Raw genomic sequence first — 13,491 nt, forward strand, 5'->3', positions numbered from 1 at the left:
GAATCTTCTGGATTGTTTGAATAACACTTTCAAAATTGCTATCATCTCATCCAGAAAATGATTTCGGATTAGTTTTAGTGCTTCGTTTTTGCCCGCCTCTTTCTCTCAACTTTTATCCCGTAATTGGGTTGAACGTGTAGCCTATACTCATTCCGCGGTTTCCACTTAAAAACCGTGAATGTGGCAGGAGATCCGCGTAGAAGGAGGTGGGGGTGCGAGAGCCGGGCTCCGCCTCGCCGGTCGCGTCGGAGGATCAAAGGCAGCTGCGCGTCTCATCCACAGGTGTCTTGAGGATACAAAAGCCACGGAGCGGGAGGAACGCAGCCCTTGAAAGGGAAGGAGACAACAAAACTTCAGCTTGATCCATATTCAAGTGGATCGTTTGAAAAGAAGCGAGCGTCTAAAATTTCATTAATTCTCGCTTGATTTCAGCGCGGCGCTCGAACGCCAGGGGCTCGGGGGGAGGTAACGTGTCGGAGTGCGTTGGGTCCCGCTGCCGTTTGCTATAAATCTACTTTACACATGCAGTCGGGATACAAGGCACCGCATTCCAGTTAAAATATTCCAAAAGTTCCACGACTGTGGATCGTGACATTCCGGTGTCACTAGTCATTTGGCCCTTTGTAGGAATCGCTTCCCTGGCGACTTTCAACACATAAAAAAACATTATAAATATAAAGGCATTACAAAAAAGTAGGCCTAATACAAAAATATCACAATAATTGGAAAAGTGTTATAATATCTCGCTGGTCAAATGTGATTATTAAATATGATGATTGATTATGTCAGCCAAGAATAAACACAGTTTGACAGGGCATTGGATGCTTTTGCTAAACATAGAAACTATACGATGTAGTTGATTGAATTATATCTTCAGCCGCTGCTGCTTCTCGTGTGTGTGGGTGTTAAAGGATTTTTCTTGCATCTGAACTTATTTAGTTTTATGTCAGTGTGGAGAAACCTGTCAGTACTGTGCAGCTGATGTGAGAGACTATGGAATGGAAAGCCTAACAGGACTGGAAGGAAACCCAGTGGCTCAAGGAGACATTAAACACTTAATAACTAAAAAGTAATGGAAACAAGCAAGCGGAAATATGGGGGGGAAAACACTAGTAGGGGAAATAAGACGGTAAAAATAAGTATCCCAAGCAAAGTGTACTTCTTTATTTCCAGTCTGTTCTCTGAGAGTCTGGGCAGACGTGGAAAGTCACAACATCTTATAGTAAACACCTTAAATATCTCGTCACCTCACCAATTAATTTGTCCCACATCCGTACGTGGGATTTGCGCCTTTCTTTGGAGAGCAGTGGTCGTGCGTCGTTGCGCTATGTGTTTGTTTTTCGGCTATTGGACGGTCAGGCTCCGGTGTGTAATGACAGCTGCGGATGCAGAGGCGTCGCGACGTTTCACTGGCAAATACACACACAGGGCGTGATAACCATGTGCTCTAAGTCCGTTTAAAGTGATCCAGTTTTCAGCTGGGGTGCAGCCTTATGAGATTTTAAGAAAAGCAGAGAACACGTCAAGTTTGCCATCAAAAGATGATAAGTTAATTGCATAGAAAGGGCGGGGGAGTGGGGTGCCAATTAAATGCTGATTCTAACACCTCCCTGCTTATTATAAGCTGTTTCTTGCCAGCTAAACATACGGCGACTCTGTACCAAAAAGGGGTTTCCTGCAAAACACAGGTTATCAAATATGTTGAAAGACAAGAGACACACGTCGTTGCGGATAAAATTAGTATAGTCGAACGATTTTCTTTTATTCTTTGACAATCAAGAACCCGGTTTCAGTGGTCGATTATCTTCGGTCTGAAAACCAAAGACTTATTTCAACAGTTTCTGCGGCTACATTTACTTGTAAAAGAAAAACTTTAATAACTTTTTGCATATGTTTCTACTGAAGATAACTATTTGTGGTATGCAGCAAAAATCAATGGACAATTTACTGAGAAACTGAAAATAACGAATCTTCTTTCGAAATAGGTGCACCGTTGCCCTCTAGTGTTCAAATATCGATATAACTTAATGTCGCTGTAAATTTAAATACACATACACACGTAAGACACATTGATTCGTTTAAAATAGTAGAAAGACGTTTTATTTCCAATGGCAAAATAAAATATATTAACCTCAGTATCTAAGTTCTGCTATGGTAAAACGTTGTGTATGGTTATGCCATTGCGTTTACATGGGTAAGAGATTTTGACTGATCTACAAGTGTGCATTCGTTTTAAACTGGAAAAATTGTGAATATTTACAAATTCAGCCAAAATTCAGCAACTGACTGCAGTACGTAAATGTGAGTGCAACCGAATCCGGAGCAAATGGACAAGCAGGGATTCGAATCTGTTGCACTCTGTCGCATTTCTTTTAGCTGACAAGCAGGGTTTCTTCAGACAGCTCATGTGACAGATCAGACTGATACGACCCTACTTTGTTTCCTGCGTTATAACAATTTACCCGATTGCATAATGTTACGTGACCACAAATGACCTCTTTTTTGGTGTTTTCCCCCGAATCTTTCATCGATTTATCGTTTAAAATCATTTTCATTTTTGATGCATAATTCATGCTGTGCTGTAGAATGTTAACTTTTACGCGCAGTGTAGGAAAGCAGTACAGGCAATGAAAACAGACAAATGTGATCAATATGAAATCTATGCATGGTACAGTTAAAAGATTTACACCAGCATTTTCTTTTCTTATTTACGCTTTTCTTCGTTCACCTACGGAAGCTGGGTTTGTGCGTATTTTATAATGCCGTTATCGAAATTTTATATTTAAAAATGCTGTGCTTGCAAATATTTTATGTGTCCCAAAAGAAGGCGCCTGTGATGAGAATTACCGAGATCAAAAGTGGCGGTTGGCAAAATCTGGATTTTTTTTTTTTTTATCAAAACAAGATCATCGATCCCATCTCAGTGAGATAATCTGATCTTCCTTTAAACAATGATATACCGCTGAGGTTAAAAATGTGACCGAAGTTGTGCTTCGATTGCAACGCGCGACCTCTTACTTTTATCATTCAGTTAAATTAATTACACGTAACTAAGCTTTTTTTGTAGACTGAAAAAATAAGTAATGCTTGTGAGATCGTTATTTGAAATCATTTATTTTCATTTTTCTGCATGTGGGCAATAACATTTACCAGCTTGCTGGAGTGAGATTTTCAGTTCGCGACAAGCCTGCACACACATGCAGACATTTTATTACCTTGTAAATAGTTTGTAAGGGTTTGCAAATTGCGCCTTTGATGTAGCCAATTTTAGGTTTGTAATGGAATAATATAGATCGGCCGTAAGATTTCTTGATTGTGAGTTGATTGTGCCACGCCGGACGCGTGAGAGCTGGCAGCCCTGAACTTGCACACATGCAGCACACGGCGTGTGTATCACAAGCGCCAGGCGAGTGTGTATCCAAAAGGAGGGCAAACGGCACGCTTTGCACCGCGAAAAGTCTGTGCGTTTGGGCGATTTAAAGCACTTCTTTCTTCCACTCTTTATCCTCCCTCAGACTTGACGTTTATTCAGTGCTTTGCTGATCATGATGGTTACCAGTGCCGGTGGCCCCATAGAAAGTCTGAATATGATTTAAACGTTATGAATTGTGATTTAATATGTTTCACGCCGTTCCGCATTCGCCAGCTCCTGCAGGAAGGCCGCACAAACAGCACTAAGGTCGGGACAGAAGACCTTAAGGATTAAGTCCCCCAAAAATGCATGAAATAGATCACTCACCCCTGGAGCATCCAGAACCCTGACTCTCACATTTAAGAACAGATGTTCGTCCCCGACCTCTCCGCATCCTTAATAGTTACTCCTGAACCACCCTAATATTACATTCACCTGTACTTCCCGTGTGTAACTGCTATTAGTTTTCCCTTCCCAATTGCACGTTTTTTATCTGTTTTTTAATACCATACTGTCGGTCGGTCTTTGTACTGGGTTTAGCGGATATAGTAAGCGTTCAAAAACACATGGCCAACATCTGGAATATCGAATTGTATACCCTGACGAATCGTATACCATGGCAAGTAAATTCATCACAAAAAAAATGTTGCAGTAACCTGACTGATTTGCTTGTTTATGCAGGACTGAGAAGGGCTGCTCTACTCGACCCTTTTCCGAAGAATAGATGGATAGATTTTTATTAGCTTCTGTATGGCACTTTCCACATTTAACCAATAGGGGGAGCAGTAGGTAGACCTACTGAAGCAATATTGCGTATGATTTTCCGGACTGAATCAGTTCTAACCAACACACGTCCATGGTCTAAATTAGATATAATAGCGCTTGTTTACATGTAAAACCGTAAGTGAAAGGGAGTAAAACCATGGAGGAATAATAGCAGAAAATGTGTTTAGTTAAATATATTATACAGCTCAATGGATCAGTTTGCCAAGAGAGACTCATCCCAGTCGAAACCGTTGTAGGATATTACCAGCGGGAAAAAGCAGACTCACCGGCAGCCTGAAGCATGTTGAAATCACAGTGAAATTGTGTAACTCGGTATAAGGGGCACTAGCGTACAGAGTGAAAGTGACACAGTACTCGCAGTTCAGCAGTACAGGCCTGGGATGAAGTCCGCCTGCCTTTGAAAGGACATAAATGCAACTGACGCGACTGTCCAGAAAAAGCCAGCGAAATCCACAGGGACAGGAAAAAGAACAACATTCTTTGCTTCTATCAGAATATATCGGTTTCTTCATTTATATCCTAGTAAACACTAAGCACTGGTAAGCAGAATACAGGAAACACTGCTTCGGATTATGCAACACGACACGTACGACGTCCAAGAGATGACAACGATGGCCTTGGTTTTTATTGAACACTTTCAGCAGGATTTTGTAGTGAAGGCTTTCGGGTTAAAGCACATTGTGCAGTGCCATCTGGGACATGAACCAGCAACGTTCTGGTTAAAAACACCTGTCCTTAACCACTCTTTGGAGGGCTATACATATTCAGCAAAGCCAGGGAAGAGCACTGCGTGCAGCTGGGTTTCCTGTGGGACAGAACGGATATCATTTCTCCTGGGGGGGGAGATCTCTTCTCAATACTAGCTGGTGTAGATCTTGCAAATTAAATCTGAGAAAATTTCACCCCCTTAGTTCCTTAATTGAACAAGGGAACTGAAATGCATAAGCTTGCACTTGGGAAGCGTTTTTAAGGGCTGGTTCATTACTGAGATCATGAAGTAGTGAAGCACTGCGGCCAAGAATGATACTTCACCTTCACTCGTTCAGTTGGAATTAGGATTAATTTGTTACATGATAGAGAAACATCAGCAACACCTCACTGTTAGACGCTTATAGTTTCACACACGTTGTTAACACACTGGCAAGACTCCCTTACAATATACTTTTGAACATCGTTACTGCAAGGATCCAGCAGTTTCTTCAGCTCATGGCCAAACCTAGTTCCACAAAACGATATTTAAGTGCTTCCTATGACGGTACGACACATAGGTGGTGCCTCGGTTACCGGACAGTGTCCTTTGTCATCGCACTGGCTGTTTGAGATCACCGCAGTGCTCACTGGATTCAAAGGTAAATCAGTCCAGGGTGTAGATGTTCTCTTCTAGAGGTTTTCTGGTCTGGATCTCGTGGATGATGTGAGGAGGTTCCACAGCTGTCTGGCTATAGATGTGGACAGTCATATGGGCTGAGTAGACACACACACACACTATACACACACAAACACACACACACTCACTGTAACACTAATCTTTGAAATGGGTCATTGCTTACCTTTCTGTTTTCGATTTTCTTTTTTGTATCTCACCTGTGATAATAACACAAATATTAAGTAATATTTCTAAAGAGATGTTTTCCCTAGATTCCTAAGCATGAGCAGGACGAAGATGATGATGTCGAGGCCAATGACCTCGCAGAGGCTGAGATTGCGATGACCTCGCCAACTTCTCCCGGGACCGGTTGGGTTAACTGACAGCGGTCCACTTACGTTTTAATCCCATCAGGGCCAGAAATCCAAGGAGTACCAGGAGCACGCTGAGAGAAAAAGAGAGCACAGGGACGTTGATCCGTAGGGAGGGGCTGGGGAGAGGTTTCTCCTCCTGGAGATACACGACAAAGGAGGAGAAAGGGACGAGCAGAGGAGTGAGAGGGGCCAACGTCGGTAGGGTCATCTCAGGTGTTTTCCAGATAAAGACAAGCTTACTATAACCCGAGGTTTGGGTGGACTGGATTTGCGTTGCACAGTCTCTGAAGGCCACGGCTTAGTTCTCATCCACCCATCTGTGGAGAAAATGTATCAGATAGACACTCATAGACGTTATTATAACACAACCGGAAGTCGGTGTCCCGACATCCTTAAATGGGACCTTGGTGAGCACCGGCGTCATCGAGCACCTCTACAGATCCCGTAAATCTCCCCCCCCCCTCTCCGCCGCGTCATGCTGGTGGCTTCTGCAGAGCTCTGAGGGGTGTGATGGATGGGGGAGAATCGTGTCACAGGGGCACGGTCCGTTGATTCAAATCGAAACTTTAGCTCAGATGAGGCAGCCCTTGAGAGTCGATGAGAGTGATTAACTGTGTGTGGCCTGGTCGGAAATGGCGCGGTTTCTTACCGAAATGCGAGTTCTGTGGTCAGCATGTGGGCGTCTGTAGAAATTGGCATTTAACTAAACTGCACTGAAAGGCTTGCAGGTCCTTCCGCTGCATGTTTGGCCTTCGTCTATAATGGGCCACGGCAGAGCGATGATCACGTTGAATTTCCAGTGAGAGAAACGCAGCGCATTTCAGCAGAATAATAAAAAAACCACAATTACAGAGAAACAAAAACGAAAGAAAAAAAGGCCGATGAAGTTGATAAACAGCAGCCTTCCTCCGCGCCCCGTCTCTGCGCACAACTCGCTCTCAAACTTGTCCAGGACGACCCTCAGGAAGATCAATCTGGACTGGTTTTATACGGAGACGGTAGAAAGCCAGTTTGACCAATCTGATCGGAAACACACGTGGCGGACTCTTTGGTCAGTCGCGGACTTCCAAGGGTGCCCCTACGCCACAGTTAGCGGCACCGCGGCGTTAGTGGCCGAAGTGAACTCCTATGAAGGCTTTGAAGCAAACAAAATTTTTGCTAATCAGCAGATCGGCGAACCGCATACACTGACCACCACATTCTCAGAAGATTAAATGACACAGGCGCTCGAGAGATTTGACAGCAGGAAGATGGTATGATGGTACAACATCCCCCTGAAAGCCTGCGCTGACCAGCTAGCTCTGCTGCTGTTGACCATATTCAACTCATCACAGCCAAAGTAGCAATATGCTTCAATAAGACCATCATCTCCATCCCAAACCCCTCCCCTCATCTCCAAGTGACGATCACCCAGTTGCACTAATGCAAAGCTTTGTGGGACTGCTCAGAGATCACATCCCCTCCACACTGCACATCACACTTGACCCACCAGAAAAAAAACCTGCATCTTGCTTACCTTATGTGCTAATGCACATATCTGATGCGTACATAACCTGTTATTTTCTCTACCTACGGGGTACCAACACTGGACATGTGCAATGCAGGTCTGGCCAATTAATTGCAATTTCGACTCAGGACACTAGGGGCAGTACCCACCTGGCCCAAACTCCACCAAACAAATCTAGCCACTTGGATGACGGCAAAGGCAACTACATGCAGTTCCTAGTACATTGGCAAGCTCACAGACTTGAGGCTGAACAGCCACCCAATGCAACTGGGTCACGAACTTTGTGATGGACAAACCCCAGGTCAAGCATCACCATCAACACTCCCTTGGATTGTGACCCCACCCCCCCCAGCTCTACTCCCTGTGCAGCCACATTCTGCTCTGCTACTCCAGCTTTTGGGAGTTTTACACAAAAATGTTCTGAGGGCAAAACAAAAAATGATTGGTTCAGAAAGATAACCAATCAGATTGCAAAGGAGGTGGGACCAAGCAACTAGAGGAGGCGGGACCAAAACATGGGATTGGTTGGTCCCGCCTGCTTTAGCTGCTTAGAGGATACACTAAGTGACTGTTCAAAAAGGCAAGGCTGGCCTCTATTGCGTATGTGACGACGAAAATTTGAAACTTGGAACACTGCAACACAGACGTTTTATACAACTGACATGTAACCAAGGTCTGCAGTGGCATCATTTCATACTCACATGTTGTAGTATACGGCTTTGTGACGTGTGTCACTGGAGCCAGTGACGATGTCATTGCTACTGGAGCTAAAAAAAAAAAAAAACAGGCGATAACCTTGTGCCAGTGTTTGGGGGAAGTTCCTACTGAAACCTCAGTTGGGTTTTTAAACAGGAACGTAAATCTACCATTTTTTTTATCTTTGAGCTGGTCAAATGAAATACCTGCTTCAGTTATTAACACAAGGCTCCTTTATAACAACAGCATCTCCACTGCTGGTATACGATTGTTTGGAATTCTACTGATTTGAATGCACTCCGGCGCAATATCTTTCAAGTCCTACCGGATAAAATAATCACTGCATTCTAATATAGAATAAATTATATCCATCAATCTTCCATAGCTGCTCATTCTGGATCAGTAACACTTTACTTGACGGGACACAGATAATATACTATGGTATTACCTCTATATTAACTAACCACAAAGAAGTCTCAGTTACATACTGATGTCGCGTTAATTGATCATTAATAAATTGTGATGCATGTTTTATCTCAAGCACTTACTATATTTGTTACTATATCTAGTAAATATGTAAACCTTTGTGAATCACTGAAGGAACAAGTCACGAGTAACACAAGTGAAATATTGATCTCATGTTTGTTCATCATTAATGAATCGTGATGCATCTTTTATCTCATATAGCGACTATATTTGTCCATGATTCGTTGATGCTTTGTACTTCAGTAGTAACTGAGTTATTACTTAGTATCTGTAAAGTATAAAGTATCAAGTAAAGTGTTACCCCAGGATCCTGAGGCACTAGAAGGCAGGAGAATATCTACATAGGTTGACAGTGTATGAAGGGTAATATAATATAAATATAATTCTAATATATTTGTAGGGACTGAAACGGAAAATAGAAGTTCCTCTTGCCTTTTACAATCGTTAATATGTGGGAGATCTTCTTGTCGTTGAAGTACCCGTCGATGTCCACCCGGCAGCAGTACGGCCCACCGTCTGGGGCCTTCACCCTCGGGATGATCAGGTCCACGTGTCCGGCCAGCACGTCGCCGGTGAAGCGGTACTTCTCGGAGACCTTGGAGATGATGCCTTCGCCGTCAGCCTGCAGGAGGATGTCATGGCACCAGAACGTGCCACAGCTTCGACCCCAGCACAGGTGGCTCAGTCCGTGCTGTTTCACGGAGTATCGGCAGGGCAGGACGACCGACCCCCCCTCCACGGCCTCGTATGTCGAAGCAGAGCACCAGCCAACTGCTGATAAGAATGTCAATGTAGGTCTGCGTTCATCACTTCTTTTAGTTGGCTTTCTGACATACGCTTTTCAAAGGGGCCTGACTAGACCCTCGATCAAATGAAATAGAAAAACTACGTAAATGCTAGAAGGGTATCTATCAACATCCCATAAGCACGTATCCGGGACAGGGAGCCCGGCAGCCTGATCCAGGAAACGCAGGGTATGAGGCCGGAAACCCTGGACACGCGATCACCGACACCAGCCCACCACGTTCATCTGGTCTACAGCAGCCGCAGGACCATGGCGACAACATACGTGAAGCCAGAAGGGTTAGAATGCATGATCATTTGATAATAGTCTTCTGTGGTTAGCTGATTATTGTACAAATTGAGAAACAGGAAATGCCATGAGAGCTGTGACACCATTAGCGGCAAGCAGAGAAAAGGAGAGATTTCCTGCGACGGTAGCGTTAGCGTTAGCGACTGTGACAGCCGGCTCAGTAACGACAAATGCGATGCCGCTAAAGCATTAGCTTTTACTCAGCTTAGCCAGTTAGCGGTTAGCGGCGAGTTGAGGTCTCCTTACCCGCAGTGCTGAACACGAGGATCCAGTGCAGCTTAAGCGTGCCCTTCCTGACGGCCATGCCTGTGAAGAGGTGCAGCTGGGCCACCAGGAGCCCTGAGCAGTGCCAGGGTGCTGCGTGGGCGGGCCGAGGCTAACGCCCACCCCGGTGGACCGGGCCTGAATGGGGGACTGTTCTCCAGGGTCTGTTAGTGTGACTTTGTTAGCACTGACGGAAACAGATAGAGCCATTGTTAAGGAGTGAAGCCGACGTGTTTTCCTGCGTTTACGCAGAAAGAGGCTCCTCTCCGAGCAAAGGAGGGACACTCAGCACATCTTAACGGAACAAATAACTGTCATGGTGGCCAATGTGGACCTCAGTGTTTTCATGTTGGAAATAGTGCTCACTTTATTTAACGTTATAGCCAAAGTCGTCAAAACACATAAACATGTGTCACATGCATTTTAGTCTTCATTTTAACACTTTAATAGCCACATTCTTCAGTTATATGGATGCATACAACAGGCAAGTAATGGAAAAGCATTAATTTACATTTATGTATAATTAATTCTTGTATGATGCTGACGCTGCTTGGGAGATGATGTTCTGTGTTGCTGTTCCACACAATGAAAAAAGTTCTGGACTCTTCTTGAATATTGAAAATTTATTTTTATAAAATATACAGCGTTTCTGAAAGATATCAGAAAAGAAAAATAAAAATCAGCCAACTTTTCCACCAACTATTGATACATTTCCACCCACTGTAGAGATGCGGCATAAGTAGAGATGGCAGGTTTAGTTTAAGAGGCATTAAGGGCAGGATTCGTAGTCGCCAAAATCCCTTTCTTCATATATGTTCTCTGTGGCCATCTCTCTGGTGTGGAACCCAATGTGGGCACCCACGTTCCCATAATGCACTGAGGTATGTGCCTGATGTTCCCTGGAGACGAAGACCAGAGACCGAAAGGTAAACTGAGACCAGCTTCCCATTTACATGATTATTCACTCTTTCCAGTGAACAGTACATACATAATTTCAAAAACACATATTTAAAATTCAGGGGAACATTATACAAATTTTAAAAAATTGGTCAGTACTGCATACAGCTAGCTAATGACAACTGATATATACACACACACACACACACACACACACACACACACACACACACACACACACCCCATGCATAGTTTCGCTTGCGTGAGGAAACATCTGGCATGGACCTCAAATGTCAAGCGACCAACCTTAGTCACTGAGCCACCATACAGACCTGAGGTCAGCAGCTCCACTCACTAACTGAGCAGCTTCTTCCCCAACAGTTATTATATACAGCAGCTCAGTACGGTACTTACACTTCAGGCGCAGATCTCGCTTCTCTCTGCTGTTTTCCTTTAAAAATGAATGAATGCAGATAAATTACATGGAATACATTATATTCCTTGTAGCCTTACTCTTCATGTTCGTCTACAGTGGGATAGGCAACTCTGATCCTGGAGAGCCGGTATACAGCAGGTTTCCCATCCTACCTGATGAGTTACTGTCTGCCTGAGGTCAGATGTGGTTCATCAGAGACCAGGTAGGATAGAAAACCTGCTGGATTCCGGCTCTCCAGGATCAGGGTTCCCCATCCCTGCTCTACAGGCTTCAATTGACCAGCTTACGTTTATGTAACCAGAGACCTGTCACCAGGACCAGCAGCAGCAGCAACAGCAGGATCACTGCTACAGGTACAATGATGAGGAAGGATCTGTCTGCCTGCAAAGACGAAACAGCTTTTTCATTCCTGTAGACTGCAGACACAGACCTGTACATCAGCACAATCCCAGTGAAATAACAGAATAGCACAGAGACTCCCTGTCGGGGGTCAGATCTGACCCCTGGCATAGACGGCCAACGGATTATGTCAGTGGAATCTGAGGGGCTTCCACATAAACCTCTGCTATGACCTCCTATATCCTCCATCATTAGTATCTGGTTTGTGATACAGAGCTGCAGTATTTCTGAGCAGAAACACAGTCCCACTCACATGAGCGCTGCCTTGAGGAGTGTTTGCAGCGGAACTCCCTGTAGAATAATTACCATAGTAACCTATAGGTGCAAGAAGAGGAAAACATAACGATCAAATTCAGAATAATGAGTTAAAGAAATGAAAGCACACTGAAACGTTAAACTGAATAATATAAGGACTGTAAAATATTTAAGATTTATTTAAAAAAATGCATCATAATGGAGTAAACAGCTTTACCCGAAGTAACACTGATCGCAGTCTGTGTCGTTGAACTGGCTGCAATGGTGGGTGTTACAGTGGATTTGCGAATATCTGCTACAAAGCATGTGTGACATACAGTATGATGTCGCAAGTGACCATGTAAAAGGAAGAAGAAAACCACAGTCAACATCACAGGACGCACATTTGGACATGCGCACAGAAAGAGAGAGAACTACGATATTTACTTCAGAAGTATAAAAGGGTCTGTTGTACTTACTCTGAATAGTCAAGGTAACTTGAGTTTTCTGATCATTAAACCATCCTGATATTTGCACACGACAGCCGTATATCCCAGAATCTCCCACCTCAGCATCGATGATGGTCAGAGATACGTCACCCTGATTCAGGTCACCGATTAACTGATACCTGTGTGATTTTCTCCATGTCACATTAAATCCATCTGTCGCGATGATTTCATTGCCACAGCCGCCAGTAAGAGGTATTTCACCTCTCCTCCAGCACATATCATGTTGCCCGGATTTCTTTGCATCGTAGGAGCACGGCAGGGTCACGTTATACCCAACAAATCCGGTGATCATCTCTGAGCTCTCAGCAACTGGGAGGGAAAACAGCACAGAAATGGCAAAGACTGATAAACTGAAGGGGAAACGTCATGATTAATCTGCAGGTTTAATGCTAAACATAGCAAAAGAAAAATGTCATTGAATCTGAAACTTAAACAAAACCTTTCCCAGTCAAATGGTTATCTTAGATTGATGTTATGGTACAATATTTTCAACTAAATCTTATGCCTTTTTTAAGCTTAAAGTAAGCTTTTTATCATCCAATGAGATTTCTTAAACATGAATTATTTATTGCTCTAAATAATCAACTTACAGTAAAATATTATAGAAACTGTGAAGCTGATGATTCTAATGAGCACTTACCTGACATAACGTGAATCAGAATTAACAATAATGCCGGCATACAGGGGCCACGCGCTGTCATTGTGTAACAGAGACACACGGACTGTGTCCAGTGCGCACAGTGAGAGGCTCTTAACGCTCTGAAACATCCATGGCTTCTTTTATCGGGGTCTGCCGCCTTCCAGAGAGGAGATTCTCATACTTCTGCATTTTTCAGTTTTCATTTCCGTATTCAGGACCGCTCAAGCTGATATACAAGCGCTTGTAGCAGTTAATTATACTGCCGAATGAACAGACGAGGAAACTAACGTTCTTTGGCACCACCACCCCCCCCCCAACCAAAAAAAAAAAAAAAGCACACAAACTGATGAACAGAAAAGAAACCGTAAGGAAATGCTGCCTAACCACAGCTG

At 43.8% G+C, this 13,491-nt stretch overlaps 2 protein-coding genes across 15 annotated transcripts in view; both read right to left on the minus strand.

The window, feature by feature from the left end:
- Positions 1–4,801: 4,801 nt before the first annotated feature.
- On the minus strand, positions 4,802–10,212 carry timd4 (T cell immunoglobulin and mucin domain containing 4). 3 transcript variants are annotated; one of them, XM_048995252.1, is made up of 7 exons: positions 9,967–10,202; positions 9,060–9,398; positions 8,147–8,212; positions 6,179–6,255; positions 5,963–6,074; positions 5,749–5,782; positions 4,802–5,637 (listed from the first exon to the last, which is right to left on the minus strand). In XM_048995252.1, exons 1-7 carry the CDS (start codon positions 10,022–10,024, stop codon positions 5,553–5,555), a joined length of 771 nt encoding a protein of 256 aa, XP_048851209.1. In that variant the 5' UTR covers positions 10,025–10,202; the 3' UTR covers positions 4,802–5,552. The 3 variants fall into 3 exon arrangements, 2 of the variants coding, with proteins under 2 accessions (XP_048851209.1, XP_048851208.1); XM_048995251.1 differs by having other exon boundaries at positions 9,060–9,401; XR_007385355.1 differs by lacking the exons at positions 5,749–5,782; positions 5,963–6,074; positions 6,179–6,255 and having other exon boundaries at positions 4,802–5,003; positions 7,492–8,212; positions 9,060–9,401; positions 9,967–10,212.
- Positions 10,213–10,420: 208 nt separating this feature from the next.
- The window catches only part of LOC125720116 (uncharacterized), a 49,361-nt gene continuing 46,290 nt past the window's right edge, over positions 10,421–13,491 (minus strand). For 4 of the 12 annotated variants that reach the window (XM_048995226.1, XM_048995230.1, XM_048995231.1 and 1 more), the window contains 3 exons: positions 11,605–11,698; positions 11,296–11,332; positions 10,426–10,883 (listed from right to left, as the gene is read on the minus strand). In XM_048995226.1, coding sequence (XP_048851183.1) covers positions 10,754–10,883; positions 11,296–11,332; positions 11,605–11,698 — 261 coding nt within the window. In that variant the 3' untranslated portion in view covers positions 10,426–10,753. Of the gene's footprint in view, positions 10,884–11,295; positions 11,333–11,604; positions 11,699–11,969; positions 12,032–12,188; positions 12,267–12,429; positions 12,769–13,491 lie in introns of all 12 variants that reach the window. The other 8 variants (XM_048995234.1, XM_048995233.1, XM_048995232.1 and 5 more) reach the window with 5 other exon arrangements.

This window comes from Brienomyrus brachyistius, chromosome 24, assembly GCF_023856365.1.
Source record: "Brienomyrus brachyistius isolate T26 chromosome 24, BBRACH_0.4, whole genome shotgun sequence".
Taxonomy (NCBI): domain Eukaryota; kingdom Metazoa; phylum Chordata; class Actinopteri; order Osteoglossiformes; family Mormyridae; genus Brienomyrus; species Brienomyrus brachyistius.

Bases quoted from the DNA above. Each gene is read 5' to 3' on its own strand.
- timd4 (XM_048995251.1), bottom strand. From the start codon at position 10,024: ATGGCCGTCAGGAAGGGCACGCTTAAGCTGCACTGGATCCTCGTGTTC. The intron at 6,256-8,146 runs GTGAGTATGAAA...TTTTCTCCACAG, and splicing joins AAAGCCGTATACTACAACAT to ATGGGTGGATGAGAACTAAG. The intron at 6,075-6,178 runs GTAAGCTTGTCT...GTGTATCTCCAG, and splicing joins CACCCAAACCTCGGGTTATA to GAGGAGAAACCTCTCCCCAG.